At 41.1% G+C, this 15,849-nt stretch overlaps 3 protein-coding genes across 4 annotated transcripts; all 3 read left to right on the forward strand.

Annotated features, from left to right (window-relative positions):
* Positions 1–268: 268 nt before the first annotated feature.
* On the forward strand, positions 269–11,063 carry RB195_024874 (uncharacterized protein; the record flags this gene model as incomplete). 2 transcript variants are annotated; one of them, XM_064212796.1, is made up of 3 exons in its annotated part: positions 269–848; positions 8,934–9,542; positions 10,471–11,063. In XM_064212796.1, the coding sequence occupies 3 exons, from the start codon at positions 269–271 to the stop codon at positions 11,061–11,063; spliced, it is 1,782 nt and encodes a 593-aa protein (XP_064068677.1). The 2 variants fall into 2 exon arrangements, with proteins under 2 accessions (XP_064068677.1, XP_064068678.1); XM_064212797.1 differs by lacking the exon at positions 10,471–11,063 and adding an exon at positions 9,836–9,957.
* RB195_024875 (uncharacterized protein) lies at positions 10,491–11,063 on the forward strand (the record flags this gene model as incomplete). Its single annotated transcript, XM_064212798.1, has 1 exon — positions 10,491–11,063. The coding sequence occupies one exon, from the start codon at positions 10,491–10,493 to the stop codon at positions 11,061–11,063; it is 573 nt and encodes a 190-aa protein (XP_064068679.1).
* Positions 11,064–11,430: 367 nt separating this feature from the next.
* Positions 11,431–11,991, forward strand: RB195_024876 (uncharacterized protein; the record flags this gene model as incomplete). The annotated part of the gene is made up of 1 exon (XM_064212799.1): positions 11,431–11,991. The coding sequence occupies one exon, from the start codon at positions 11,431–11,433 to the stop codon at positions 11,989–11,991; it is 561 nt and encodes a 186-aa protein (XP_064068680.1).
* Between the last annotated feature and the right edge of the window lie 3,858 nt (positions 11,992–15,849).

Here is a 15,849-nt window from a genome sequence, read left to right on the forward strand (position 1 = left end):
GTTTCACCATTCTACAAGAATATCTTCATTGACGTGAAGAGGGGCCCGACAGGGTGATACATCGTACTGATAACACCTAGCATCAGCCAAGCGGAACGAATGCTGACCTAATTCGATGAAACATGTGGATGCATCTGTTTTCAGCTGAATCTGCAAAAGACGATTTTCATGCGCAACGGATGGGTTTCGGATGCTCCATTCACGCTCAACAGAACGAACATATCCGAATGCACCAGCTACATTTATCTTTATCTGGGTGTAATTGAACATGATGAACGACCTGACCTCCGTGCTGTTCAGGAGGAGACGAGTGGCTTGGGGAGCGTATAAGAGCATCCAGGATGTAGAGGAAAAGACCAGGAACACCCGGCTCCGTGCTCACCTCTTCAACACCACCGTACTTCCTGCTTTGACCTATGCTTCGGAAACCTGGGCATTTCGCAAGCAGGAAGAAAACGCGGTGAGCGTCATTGAACGCACAATTGAGAGAGTGATGCTAGGAGTATCCCGTTTCGCGCAAGTGAGGGACGGGATTCGAAGTTCTCTCCTACGTCAGCGATCGAAGATTAGAGACCCCGCCGCGTTTGCCAAGGAAAGTAAAATGAGGCGGGCCGGACACGTGATGCGCTTTAATGACAACCGTTGGGCCAGAGCCGTGAGCGACTGGGTTCCCCGCGATATTAAGCGCACTACAGGAAGACCGCCGACCCGATGGTCAGATTTCTTCTATGATGCCCTTCGTGTCCCACGCGAAAGGATGCACCACTGGGCTACTCCGGCACGCGATCGGGACAAATGGAAGAATTACTGGCGCCCGCTCGACCATTTCGAAGATCAGCGGGATCAAGGTGATATGTATATATATATATATATATATATATATATATATATATATATATATATATATATATATGTATATATATAAATGCATGCATACGATGCCATATAAGGTCCCAGTGGAGTTTTCTGAGAAGAGTGACGTGATGAGTCATCACGATGTGCACTTGCACATAAATTACTATTTCAGATATTACAAGATACTAGACCGAAATTCACGGATTGATTGCAGTATAGTGTGTGAGAGGAAGAACTTTGCTACAAGCATTTGCAAAAGAAAACCAGACTAAAACATGTTTATGTTCACTGTGCAGAAATCAACTGTTGCCGCCTCTAAGAGCAAGTTTCCTCCTAAATTATTCAGTTCTCTAAAGATCTTTCAATAGAGTGGAGGATAAATAGCTACCCCTAACCTTCTTTACTCTCTATAAAGGAGATATGATTGGATTGTAAAAATGCGTTTCAGGTACGAAAAATCACTGTTTCTAGCACATGAAAAAACTTAAAGGCATCACCCCACGAAACAGCCGTAAAAATAGCCCGGAAGATGTGGCTTCGAGTGTTCCGGGGCGCTATTCTCTACAACGAGTTCGATTGGAGCGCGCCAGTCTTGTGCACGCGTCGCATCTTCCGTTCGTTTTTACGGCAATTAGGAAGAAATGGACGGAATCACCCACCTCCCCATAATCTATGACCCCGTATAAATCGCTTGACCTGTAAAAACGCGCTTTCCTGAAGAGGTGGAAGTACGTTATCATTGTTGTATTATTGTATTGTATTACACCATTCGTTCTCTCTCGAATAGACAGAAAAAGAAACAGAAAACAGAAAACAACAAAAGTTTTCGACGTTTTCGATCTCCTCTTTCAGGTCTATTCATTACACTTTAGTGGACAAGGTAAAGAGACAAGCTTGGTAATGTTTTGTATCAAATTTCACCCTTTACCTCTGTATTCTGCCCGCTTGTTGTCGGGTTTTCTCTCAACAAAGTTATGGGCTCAAAACTGAAAACATTCAATTTTCCATGCCCACTTTTGGACTCCTACATCTCAGCGGAAAAGAAATCATACTGGATGTGGTCCGCTCTTCAGTTTGTTATATTCTGGTGTATTTCCTTCTCTACATGGCGATTTTTCCTCTGAGTGAAGATACTAGCTACTTAAAGGCACCACCCCACGAATCTGGGGTGGTACGGGCTTCAGGCGGGTAATGCCTCGTAGATTGTAGGGCAGAGGGTGATTCCGTACATCCCTCCCTGTGCCAGTGTAAACGGACGACCCCGGAACGCTGTTTCTTACGACAGCTTCTGTTGCAATGCGCTACCCTTGCGCCCCGCCCCGCTTGCGATTCGTCCGAATGGGTTTTCGACGAATCGCAGGCGTTTTTGACGAGTACGGAAACAGCGTTCTGGGGTCACACTGATACAGGTAGAGATGAACGGAATTAACCTCTTCCCCACAATCTACAGGACCCGTATAGGCATTACCCGCCTGAAACCCGTACCACCCAGATTCGTAGGCAACAAAGGCAACATACCACGAATCTGACGTTGGGGGGGGGGGGGGGGGTTCGCTCGAAAAGCTAAAATTGAGGTTGTAGATTGTGGGATTTCTCCGCTCATCTCTCCCTAATCGTAAAAAAACGGTGTGAAAAACGATGGTTTTTACGACGACTTCAGTTGCTACGCGCTACCTTTGTTCACGCCCTGTATCCACTTGCGAGCGATAGGAGATCAATGATGTCTTCTCACCAGCATATTCAAGTGAAACCAATGAACAAGTTGCTGACGAGACCGGAACGTGTGAATAGAGGAGCGTTCTAACGTACCTCGTAGGAACTAAACAGGTTCCCACTTCGGAGAGGAAACACCCCGAATCTCACAATCTACAACAGTGACTCTAGTGTTCCTCGCACCACGTCAGATTCAAGATATCAAGATATGGTGCCTATATGAAAAATAAAGATCACTCTGAGCATTTCCTTGATTACTTGTTACATAGTTCTGGTTGTTGGTGAAAAATAAATTTTGTTACAAGGTATTAATAGTTCTGTGTCTATGACAGAATTTTAAACTTGTCCCAATGCTTATCAACTACACTGTCAGTACCTTGCAAATTACATACACTTTTGATAGCCAACGGAATAAGAGCTCGCGTTCCTAATTATTAAGGTGAAAATGAAAGTATAAATGACCTGCCACTCGTTTTTTAGAGTCAAGGTGCAGAAGAGTGTAAAAGTGGCTGCATTCCGATAAAATGGTACAGAATTCATGGGTGTGTTTCCGACTTTTTCTACAACTCTACAAGGATGTGCTTCGCTAGCACAACTAACCAACCCAGGACTAGCATGACCATCAGTCATTGCTCTTGGTGGACTACTTCCGTGGAAATATCTTTAAAACGACGTTAAGACGTTAAGATGTTGTTGAGCAAAGAAGCTATGGAAAGGTCAGAACCCTGATTTTTGGCGGTGAAATTGTGGAGAAAGGTAGGTTTCTCTCTGAAGAGACGCGCATCAAAAATGACATGTTCACTGTGCGATCAATAACATACAATTGGACGACACAAAGCTGTTTGCGTGAATATTACAGGCAAAATTTACACGTGCAGGATCCTACCAGACCGGTTTTTGTAGATTTACACATTTGATATCTTTGTGTAATGAGCACGATACTATGATCCAAAACATCCTGAGATCTTCGGAAACGAGTTCCGACTCATTTACTAAGGTAAAGTTGTGAAAAGACTACTGTAAACTGCCACGCTGCGATAAACGCGAGTGGAGATGGGTAACGATCGCGTTCATAGCAATACCATTAAGACGAATAATGTAGCAGAATACGAAAGAACGTCGAACTGTGATACGATGCGATAATGACCTTACGGTATTCAACTTTGCAAAAATGGGATCAATGAAAATGTGGTGCAGTGTAGAGTGAAGTGGAGATGGAAGGAAAGGATGAAAATGACAGAAGAAAAAATGAAACCAAGGAAGGCATACATGCTTAGGAAAAGAAGACTTTTGACGAGCATGGATGTTTGGTATCCTCGCTTAGTGAACGGAAAAAATATACACCGGATGGCGCCATGCAATCATCGTTCTATTCACGTAGAAGAGGAATGCATCAATGGCTGGAAATCACAGCCACTGCAACAGCAACAGGTGCTCAGCGCATATCACTGCTTCACTATTATTTAATACTAAGGTGTTTTAGTAGCATCACAAATATAAACCTAAAGTAGATTAAACGTTCTGACGAGCAATCGGCTATACTGGTTGAGATGGTGAAATAGAAATGATATGATTCACGCATTGTCATGAACACTATGTCTTTTAACCACAAAATGATGTGGACATCCAAGCTTTCTTCTAAAGGCTACAAGTTCAAAAAATTCAAGTGTACGAGGGGAATATTCTGCAAAGAAAAGACGACCCAAACGGCCAGAAAAAGAGAAGAGCCTCGAACATTGCAGAAATCACAGTAAATAAAGGAACGAACAAAAGTAGTTGCATGAAGATCCGACACATTGAATGGAACAATGCCGTTACTATATCCAATGAAATTAGATGAAGAGCACGTGTCCACCTACGGTATCCAGCGATCGCGATCGGTATTAGGTATTGTACTTCCTCCGTAAATACAACACGCAAGAAAACAAAAAACTGCTCCACTTAGCGTGATATTTAGTTGACAGGCAATATGGAAACTTGGCACCAAAAGGTGAAAAACCGAGGAAGAGCATCACTGCTGGTTCACGGAGCACATGTTAGTGAATAAAAAGCATCCCATTGGCTTGCCGAATCGACGATTTTCGAGCGTTTGCGACATTGTGAGGGCGACTAGAGCATAAAGAAGAATGACGCAGCAGCAAGGACGCAGAGGAAATCCATGCAAGGGGCGACTCGGGTGCGTGTGCGACGAGAGAGTCTGAGACCGATAGTACGCAGGGAAGCAGTGACCGACGAGGGAGACTCAACGACGAGAACGCAGAATACGAACGGCCGCCGATGCATACCGTCACAAATCGAATAGAGGGGAACAAAATGCGAAGCTGAGCAAAAGATTAGTGCAAGCTCTCTTCAAAGCTTGTAGAAGGTTGCCCTACCCGTCGTCCGCACTCATCTTAAGTCAAGTCGAAGGCCCTGAGTGGTAAGCTGCTCGTATAGTCTGCGTACAAATATTCATTATAATCAGCTTTCGCGTTACTCGTTGTTTTAATATGGTTCGAGATACGGTCTTCTAATTCCACGTAATACTATGAGATTATTAGTTCAGGACCAAAACAACAGTTTTGCTTGTGTTCCTGTTTATAAGATGATTTGGTAGTATGATTGATTGAAGGTTAAATCGCATCAACGGCCTACTTCAATCTCTCATGCTGAGAATGTGCAAAAAACAGCCTAACCGCTATCATAATTTCGATGATGTTCACTTATCCTGACCTACTGCAATTGAAGTAGTTATGGCCGTGACCTGCTTATCTCTTATTTGATATTTCTTATATATACTTTGCCTTCGTTGGTGCTGTGCGGTCGGTTGTGGCAAAAAAGATTCACTGAATCACCTACTTTTCATTGGAAAGATACGGACCAAGTCCCGAGAGTCTCCGCACCCCACAAAATCGCCTAAGAGATATCGATCGTTGCCCATACGTTTGAAGTTTGGAGAACACGCTATGTTAGCCTGTTCCTTTGACCCCCATTGTACAAGCAGAAGAGTACGATATACTCGGGTCGAAACATGAAGCTCAGTGTAACTGCGTAAGCGGTTGCCCTCAAAGCGGCTAGTTGTTAAGTTGGAGCGCAACGTTTAACGTCGATGGAGGACCTTTGCTAACGCCTCTTCTTCCTGCAGTTCGCGATGGGCAAACCACTAAAACACAGCAGGGCGCGGATTTTGTCTCGGTGGCCGCGTCGCGGGTAGCCACATTGGAGCACAGCAGCCTCGGCGCAGGCTCCTACTGCTTACTATTCGCAATTGTGAGGACGTGTAAAGTTTTGTTCCTGCTTCATTTTCTGTTGTTCCTTTAATGTCGCTCTTCTCAACAGTTTAGCTTCACTTTTGGTACGCTATTGTTCCTTTTCAAATTATTGCTACGTTGCTTATAACAAAGAGATTCGTTTCTTCTACAAACTCCCGTTTTCTCTTCATATCTTCCTTGCAGCTTCTGCCGTTTCTCCAGAGTCGTTCTTTACGTAAATGTAGCTTTACTTTCGATACATTACTGCTCTTAACTCAAATTTATTGCCACGTTGCTTATATTTAACTGGTATGTTCCTTCTATAAAGTATGTTCTATATTTTCTTTCCATGGCTTTACGTTTTTATCTTCTCTCCTTTCTTCAGAATCGTTCCTTACATCAGCCTGTCTAAATACGACAGAAGATAAAAATGTAAAGTTTGAAAAGAAAACAACAGAAGTTTGTAGAAGTGTACCTTTCAAATATAGGCAACATAGCTATGAGAACTTGAAAAAGGGGCAATAGTGTATCGGAAGACTGGTGTAAGGAACGACTCTGAAGAAACGAGAGAAGATAGAAACGTAAAGCCATGAAAAGAAAACAGCAGGAGCTTATAGAAACTCGTATCTAAACTTACACCCGGCTGCGGGAGGCTCCGCCCCTTGGACCAATGCTAACGCGCCGCGAAATTCAAATTGGTACACCGAGTAACTACTTCCTTTGTTGCTTCAGAGGCATAAGCTTAGAGAAAGGTAGGAAGTGAGTGCCTTACGGTGTTTTACGTACTCTTACCTCAGAAGAAACGAGGAGAATATCACAATAAACTTTAATCCAAGAAGGAAAGGAAGTATGATCTCCGAATTTCAAACCGAGTAAGGGATGGGATTAGAGCTTAGGCTTTTCGATCCCTATTATGCAGCTAACGACGATTACTTCAAGTAGCTGCATAGTTAACATCTTTTGCCCTTTCTCTGTCCAGTTTTCTTCTCGTTTTTCCATTTACTCTTGCATTGTTTTCCTTATTTAAAGGCATCACCCCACGAATCTGAGGTGGTGCAGATTTCAGGTGAAGTATTCGTATACGGGATGGGAGACTACGGAGTGGGGCGTGATTCCGTCCATTTCTTCCTAATTGCCGTAAAGAAACGGCCCGGAAGATGCAGGGCCGCACAAGGCTGGCGCGCTCCACTCGATCTCCTTGTAGAAAATAGTGCGCCAGAATGCCCGAAGCCGTATCGTTCTGGCCGTTTTTTACGGCAATTAGGAAGAAATAGACGGAATCACCCCCCTCTCCATAGTCTCCCATCCCGTATACGAATACTCCCCTGAATACTACCACCTCAGATTCGTGGAGTGATGCCTTTAAATTGTATTTTCATTTCCTTTCATCTTTCGGATCATCTCTGTCCTACTTGTCCTGTTTCTTCGTTCTACTTTTACCGTCTCAAAGGCTTATTGTTTTGTCTTATTTCCTTGTCTTGATTATGATTATTTTGTCTTGTTTCTCTGCTTTTTAAAGTTGTATTTTTGTGCCTTTTCTTGGTTTTATGTCTACTTTATTCTTTTTTTCTCCTCAGGAAGGTTTATGGTTCCAACTTTCTTTCAAATTCATGCAGCATGTTTTATATGGTACCTTGTACCACTCGTTTACTTCACTCATGTTTATCTCATTTTCGTGTGTCTCACTATTCTTACATCTATTCTTATTTTTGTTTCTGCTTTTCACTCTTTCTTCTTAACGTTACTCTTCTGCTTTTTTATTCTGTCTTTACTTCCCAGCATGTAATTCCGCTGCTTACTTTGCTTCTAGCTAGCGAATACGTACTGCATGATAATCGGCACTTAAATCACGTTAATATATGACAAGAACATCGAAGGTAAAGGAGCACAATTCGCATAGAAAAAGTAGTGGAGGTTTCTCAAGTGAAAGTAAAGACTCTTTTTCAGTATCTTTTTTCTAACTACATGAAGTACTTTTGTTTTTTACAAAACATCCTGGATGATACAGCTCCAACACTGGTACGAGATAATGAAAAAAGTAAAGAAAAAAAAAAGAAACCCAGTGCGGTCCATGACGAAACCTAGGTAGCGTTTTCAGACTTTACTTGAAGTTTCAACTTGTAAATATTTTCAATCGACTTTGTTTTTGGTGTATTTGGACTTGCTTTCAAGTTTTTTTTTTTTTTTTTTTTTTTTTGGAAGAGCAGTTTTCTGCTACTATTCAACCAATTTTGGAGAAAGAGAGGGAAATCAAACTCTCTTCATATTCAAAGTTAGGCCTAGCGCTTTTTATAGGAAGTAAACGTGCGAAATTTGCTGACAATGAATACTTTTCTGAACACTGAATCCTAAAGTTTCACTTGATATCCGTCTTTCGCCTGTGCGGAAGTATGACTACTCATTTTACCAGTTCCCAACCTCAAACCTCTGACAATCAAATCAAAGCTATTGAGGCACTTCGGCACAGGTGATGCTATTGTCCTGACATTTGTATGACCCCGATTCTGTGTTGTTATGCTATACTTTGTGCACAGTATCATATATCCGTTGCACAAACATTCGGCATTGTAAAGAGTTGTATTTTGGCGGTCATCTTATCGAGATGACCGCCCACGGATTTTGTTTATTCAACGATTGCTCATGAAGCCTAGTTTATTGACGACCGCCGAGAACGGGCATTCCTGTGTTTGTGGCTCCTAGTGCGCACACCGTCTTCGTTCGCCTATTAATAAATTATTATTTCCACTGAACCACCTCTACTCTGAGGCATTAGCCTTTTCGCTCTACTAATAGGGCATAAAGGAGGAATCATATATTTCCTTCACACCAACACATTTTGGTGCATCGGCTAAATTTGACAAAAGCCGAGATCCTCAAACGGATCACAAAGTCCAGCCCATAGCTGGCAGCAGCAAACTCATAGCTGCTTATTAAAGTCCACCCCACCCTTCGCTGGCAAAAGCAAGCTAATAGCTGCTTAAGCGTATCTCTTGTGCAGTCTAAGGTCACTGCCTATAACGTATCAACGCTACGATTGCTCTCACGTCATAGTGACACTTGTTTTCCACAAAAGGCCTACATTGCTGAGTGCAAAAACGCTCTAATCACTACTGAATAAGTACGGTACTTACTCAGAAGAGATAAAACCATCAGAAACAGATGAGGAAAAGTACGAAAAATATCTCAATGCAGCAAATTTGCTCTCTGGAAGCACAGAGACAATCAAAATGAGCAGAAACGCTCTTCAGGCATTGATAGATAAGTTGCAAAAAGAATATGAAGAAGCAAGATCTAAAGGAAATAAAAAAGACCTCACAAATGAAGTCAAGGAGATTGAAAATGACACGCAAATCAATGAGAGGATTGCAAAGGCAAACGGAATGGTATATGTACTAAGTGCCAGAGTCACAGAAGCACGTAATCACATGGGAAAACTTGCAAGGAAGATGGGAATAACTCATAGAGAGCCCACAAAACAAAAACCTGCAAGAATAAATGAAACTCACGCAGATCAGCAGATCGCAAAAGAGTCAGCTGCGACTGAGGAAACCGAAGAAGGTTCTTCACAAAATGACGCCATTTGGCTCTCGGAGGACAATACAAATTCGGAAAAAAGTAGAGAAGACGATGAAGATTTCATATATCGTACTCTCAAACCAAAGCAACTAAGGTTGCCACGATTCTACGGGGACGAAGAAGAATTCCCTGAATTTTGGGCAATATATGAAACGCTCGTAGACCAAAGTAAGGTTTTAAGTACAGTCGAAAAAATGCTGTTACTTAGAGACAGCCTCAAAGAGAGAGCAGAAACAGCCATAAAAGGCATACAATTGATCCCACAAAATTATAAGTGGATGATTAATGCTTTGAAAAAGAAATACGGTAATAAACCGACTAACAGAGCAAAAATAGTGCAAAAATTGATTAATTTGCCAGCAGCAAAATAATAAATAGCAAAATAATAATAAATAATGCTGATAGCTGTGGGAACACATTCGACAAAATTCGAGTGCTCATGAATCAAATGGTCTCTGCAGGCCAAAATATACCACAAATGCAAGATGCGATGTGGACAGAGAAAATTTTGGAGAAATTTCCTTACACTATAGTGAAAAACGTTCTTGTTATAATTCAAGATCAAGATGAAGTGAAAATTTGAAGATGTTATGGATCATCTTGAAAAGGAGATTAATGCAAAAAAGTTCGTAGACGCACGTTTAAATGGTCGTGTCAAATTTGAAAACCATCCGAACCGAAGACAATACGGTGTGGATGCCACGGAACCCCTAAAATTGGGGAAAATTTTGTCGTTTTTGCGACAACTCAAATCATACATCAGCGAACTGTCGAACAATCACTGATATTCAATCAAGGCGAAATATGGTGAAAGAAGCCAGACAATGCTGGAAATGTTTCTCAGAAGAACACAACAGCTATGACTGTCAGAAACCAAATTTTCCTAAATGTGATAGAATGCACGATGTAAGCCTTTGTAATTCCACTTGAAATGATGGTAACAGAACAAGATATAACGCTGGTGACCGATTGCGCAATCAAAGCGCCTCCAATACCGTATCAATTGCAAGAAATAACACTACTACTCGGAATCAATACGACAATGTCCGCAATAATGGTAATGTCCGCAACAATCAGCAGACAAATTCTCATACAGCTAATCACGGTGCTAACCACATGGCTGAAGGTTCCGTTAACATTGACAAAAGAAAGGAGCAAGTAGTCCTGATGACTGCCGAAGGAAATGTTTGGAATAATAACACTAGACAATTCGAAAAACTGTTTTTCTTTCTTTATGGAGCTCAAAAAACCATCATTAGAGAGCAGACCGCAAAGGAATTTGTTCTTCCAACTCAAAAAACTGAAGTCTGCACAATGTCTGGTATAGCTGGACATACCGAAAAGTACCAAACAAACATTGTCCCCTTCAAAATCAGCAATGCCTTTGGCAAGGAGATCCATATGACGATTCAAACCAAGCCAATTATCACTAATGGTTTTTCTTCTGTACGTCTCAATGATGCAGATAAACAATACCTCCAAGATAATGAGATTTGTATAAACAATCCGAGAGTTCGCGGTGAACATCAAAACCCGCAAATATTGGTCGGTATAGATAATTATTACGACCTCGTAAACAGTGGATACTTTAACTTTGCCATCTGGATTACGCATGGCGGTATTCGGACCAACGATACACGGCAAAGGGTCAATCAATTTGCAGCAAGAAGCGACAACGATAACACATGACCTCAGCCTCGTTCAAAAACAGAATGAATCAGAAATTCTACATAAGTTGTTCGAACTAGATGGTTTAGGAACATCATCAGAAGAATGTGCTCAGAACGAAAACACATTCGAGTACTTCAAAAGCTATTCGAAATCAATATCGTTTGAAAACGGCGTTGTAACCGTACCCTTTCCCTTGAAAGACAATGCCATCGACCTAGCGGATAATTACGGAATAGCGTACCGTCGATTGATTTAGTTACAAAGACAACTATCAAATAATATCCACCAACGTGAGTGGTATAACAAAATAATGAACGATTATATCCAAAACGAAGTTGTCGAATTAGTCCACGGACAAAATAAAAATTCGGCCGGCACTTACTACATGCCACATTCCGGAGTTTGGAAGCCAGAAGAGGCAAAACCATTGAGGATAGTATTTGATGCTTCCTCTAAGAGAGTCGGACAGCTTTCGCTGAATGATGTGATCTACACAGGAGAATCCTTCGTGAACAAAATTCATGATGTTCCAGTTGCAAGTAGAACCAGTGGAATTATTCTTTTATGCGATATTGAAGCGGCTTTCACGCAAATTAGACTAGTGGAAGATCATAAAGATTTGTGTCGGTTTTTATGGCTGAAAGACATGAATAAGCCTCCAAATCGAGACAACATAGCAGAATACAGATTCAATCGTTTGCATTTCGGTAACACCTCGGCACCAAGTATTCTTAACATGGCCATTCTGGCATATTTAAATCACAAGAATACTCCGTTCTCACTGGAGATTGCAAAAAATATTTATGTGGACAATATTCTCTTATGCGCCACCACCAAAGAGGAAGCACTAGAAAAATATACTGCTTCAAAGAATATTTTCGGCATGAATTTACGAGAATATATTTCAAACTCTGCTGAAGTTAACAGAGCTATTCCAAGAGGATAGAGCGCCCACAGACAACATAAAACTTCTTGGTGTCAAATATGACACCAAATCGGACGAATTTGTGATGAAAGTTACAATTCCACAAAAATAAGAACTAACCAAACATGACATTGTAAGCCAGATAAACTCGATTTATGATTCTGTAGGCCTAGCAAGCTACTGGTCATCAAACTAAAGTCTCTAATGAGAGAAATTTATGATACAGAGATAGAATGGAAACAATACGTTCCGCAAGCACTATGTATTAAATGGAAATCTGTAATATAAGAGATAAACAATGCACGTATAAGGGTCAGTCGACCTTTGCTACGTTCTCTCACGTCTCACACCTCAGGAATTTCCTTATGGGTGTTTTGTGACGCCAGCGAAATGGCAATATCGACATGCGCATATCTGAGGTGCGAAAACACTAATGATATCACTTCATTGATTAGTGGAAAGAGCAAGCTAACACCAAAGAAGATCCAGCAGTCTATCCCGAGCTTAGAATTGTTGGCTATCTTAATAAGACTGAGAATGGCGAAAACCATTCTTGATTCAATAAACATTGAAATTATTTGCGTAAATGTCGCCAATGATAGCGAAATAGCACTTAAGTGGATTAGGTCTTAACGCAAACTTCCGATATTCGTGACTAGTCAGAAGAATCGCATTCTGAGATTGAAGACTCAAATCGAAGTCAACTCCATCCCAGTACATTTGTTTCATGTTCCAACACATCATAATCCAGCAGACGTTGGAACTCGAGGCACAACGGCAAACCTCATTAGTGAGCATGATTGGTTGAGAGGACCCAGATGACTAGAGCGCGACCAGCAAATTTGGCTTATTCGATCCATAGATAATCTCAGCTCTGATCAGTCTTACGAAGAAATAGAAGACAATCAACATGTGAATGTTGAAACCACAAACGAGTTAGCGGAATCATCCCGTTTAATGATAGATCTAGCTAGTTTCTCTCGCTACAAAACAGCTCTTCGAACATTCTCAGTTGTTGGAAAATTGCTGAGTAAATGGGTGAAACGGTGTAATTACACCAGGTCAACATCGATTACGCTAAACGTACTCTCTGTATATACAACTGCAGATGCCATTGCTGCGGAGGATATGGAGATCTCTGAGAAACTCATCTTAGCAGCTATTCACGAAAACATCAACGTGCAAAAATTGCAAAAGCGGTTTCCAAATCAGAAGATTATCAGAGACGAAAAAGGCATCATTCGATACAAGTCACGCATTCAGAATACCAATTTGCCATATGACACAAAAATGCCAATTTTCACCCCGAATTACTCGGAACTAGCCAGGCTAATCATTCATGACCTATATTATGAAAACGCACACTGTGCAAAGAACAGACATTAGCGCTGGCAAGACGACGATTTTGGATTCCCCAGCCATCTAGAGTAATCAAGAAATATCTGCGTATTTGCATTGCGTGTAAGAGATGCCACGGATTGCCATATGGAGCACCAGAGATGCCACCATTACCAACAGATCGGCTAATAATAACCAAACCCTTTGCAAATGTTGGATGCAACTATATGGGACCATTTGAGTCAAACATCAGACAGAAAATGTACGTCTGTTTGTTTACATGCTTTACTACCAGGTTTTGAAGTCTTATCTTGAAGTGGTCGAAAATTTGTCAGCTGGTGCATTTTTAAGCAGCTTCATCCGTTTTGTATCTCGAAGAGATGTACCAAAACTCATCGGAACTGATTGCGGAACGAATTTTGAATTGGGATCAAAAGTGATTGAAAATTTGTTTCTCGAAAATGATGGAAATGGTAGTTCCGCGATGAACTACAGTGTCTCAGAGGGCATACAGTAGATTTTCAATCCACCTGCCTTACCATGGATGGGAGGCGCGTGGGAAAGAATGGTTGGCTCCGTGAAAAGATGCTTTCAAAAAAGCATTGGACGTAAAAAATTGTAATTCGAGTAAATGACTACAGTAATTTCAAGAATCGAAGCGATAATTAACACTCGCCCGTTGACAAAAGTAAGTGTAACGGATCTTGATGAAATACCAATAAGACCTATCGACTTCCTACAAAGAAATCTAAAGTACTCTATTCCAAGCACGCAGTTACAGTGCGGTAATGGCGATACGTTATATGATCCCGAGTTGCTTCAAACAGTTGCGCAAGCATAGGAAGCATTAATGTTTTCGGAAACGATCGCTACAGTATTTTGGGAGGGATGGAACAATGAGTATCTCAAATCCTTGAGAGATAACCAGAGACTGCTACTAAAACAACCGCGGCATGTGACAAATACCCCGCAAATTGAAGAAATTGTACTTATTACACGTGGTAATTGGATGTACGGCAAAGTACTAGAAACAGTAAGGATGCAGATGGTCTTGTAAGATCAGCAAAACTCCTTACGCCAAATAAAAGAGTTATCCAAAAACCACTCAACAAGTTGTATCCCTTGGAAATACGTAGTTCTGTGGAAGACTTGCTTCCAGAACTTGAAAAAGACTCCACTTCTGAGCGGTAGATACAACAGAAAGAAAGACTAGGTTCAGCAGAATTATCTTCCTGCAGAATTCGTTCAACTAGACAAGCGAAAACATGTGCCTTAAAGGTCATCCAAGAATTTGAAAGAAGTCTTGACGGATCCTCTACTTCTTCAACTAGACAGGTATCCACATATCTGCTGATGGCTATGTTAGCATTATCAACTATATGTCCAGTGACATCACATGAGAACAACTCAATAAAGTGCAACGAAGGAAGAGTAGAAATAGTGCCTCCTTCATCAAGATTTGAGCTTTGCATCAACGCAATGTGCAGAATTATGTCTAACGTATCGAAATCGTATATATTTGAATTGGAAAAATCATCATTAGACGAAAGTAGCACGATTACGTTGTGATCTGAAAGTGAGAGCTCACTGGCCTTCTCGACTATGCAGTGCGAACCGCCAGACTTTTGCGAGAAATCGGCCTCGCTAATGAGCAAAGACCTTATAGGTAATCTTCACTGTTGGCCACTTGGAGCCATAATCACTTTAACAGTGTTAGTTTACTCGTTGATCAATAACATCATGTTGATCATATGGCTAATTAAGTGCACACGAAATGCAAAACGGAAAGGAACACCGAATTCCACATCCAAAGAAGAAACAGTTCCAATGAAAACATTCAATCCACATCCGATCAATATACCGTCCACTTTGTTGGTTTGTGTCACACTCTTGGCACTAGCAAACAAGGTAATTACTTGTCAGCATGGATATATGCGGCATAGTGTAGAGATAATCTGCGAAAATCGCGGAAACTGCACCTATAATTACAATGAGGAAGTTCTATTCAATAGAATCAACTCCAGTCTTTGTATTCAACTTAATCATGCTAACAAAACTATCGGACTTATAAAGATACGTTCGAGACCCATGAAACTGTCCTGTTTCAAAGCTTCATTATTCTTCACTAGAGAGATGAAACTCAAGATCTACCAAACAACAAGATGCTCGCAAATGGGCTCTTGCACTCAGTCTAAGTGCAGTAGAATTAAGCTGGACGAAATAATTCCTGAGTTCAAAAGATCATCTCCATATCCAGAATACTCAATTTGTGGTAACACATGCGGCTGTATAGCATGCGGTTGCTTCCTACCATTTCCAGCATGTACTTTTCTAAGAATTGCCCATGTTCCGAAGAATACACAGACTGTCTTTGAAGTAGTAAGTTGCATGGAATGGCAACCAGTAATTCAAATTGATGTTGATTTCATGCTTTATAATAAAGGAAAACTGAAATCTTTCAGTTAATAACCTTATGTCACACAAAAGTATGATGAATTGTCGTTGACAGTCATTTCTTTGCAAAAACGTCATTCTCCATTG

Source organism: Necator americanus, chromosome X (assembly GCF_031761385.1).
Source record: "Necator americanus strain Aroian chromosome X, whole genome shotgun sequence".
NCBI classification, from domain to species: Eukaryota; Metazoa; Nematoda; class Chromadorea; order Rhabditida; family Ancylostomatidae; genus Necator; species Necator americanus.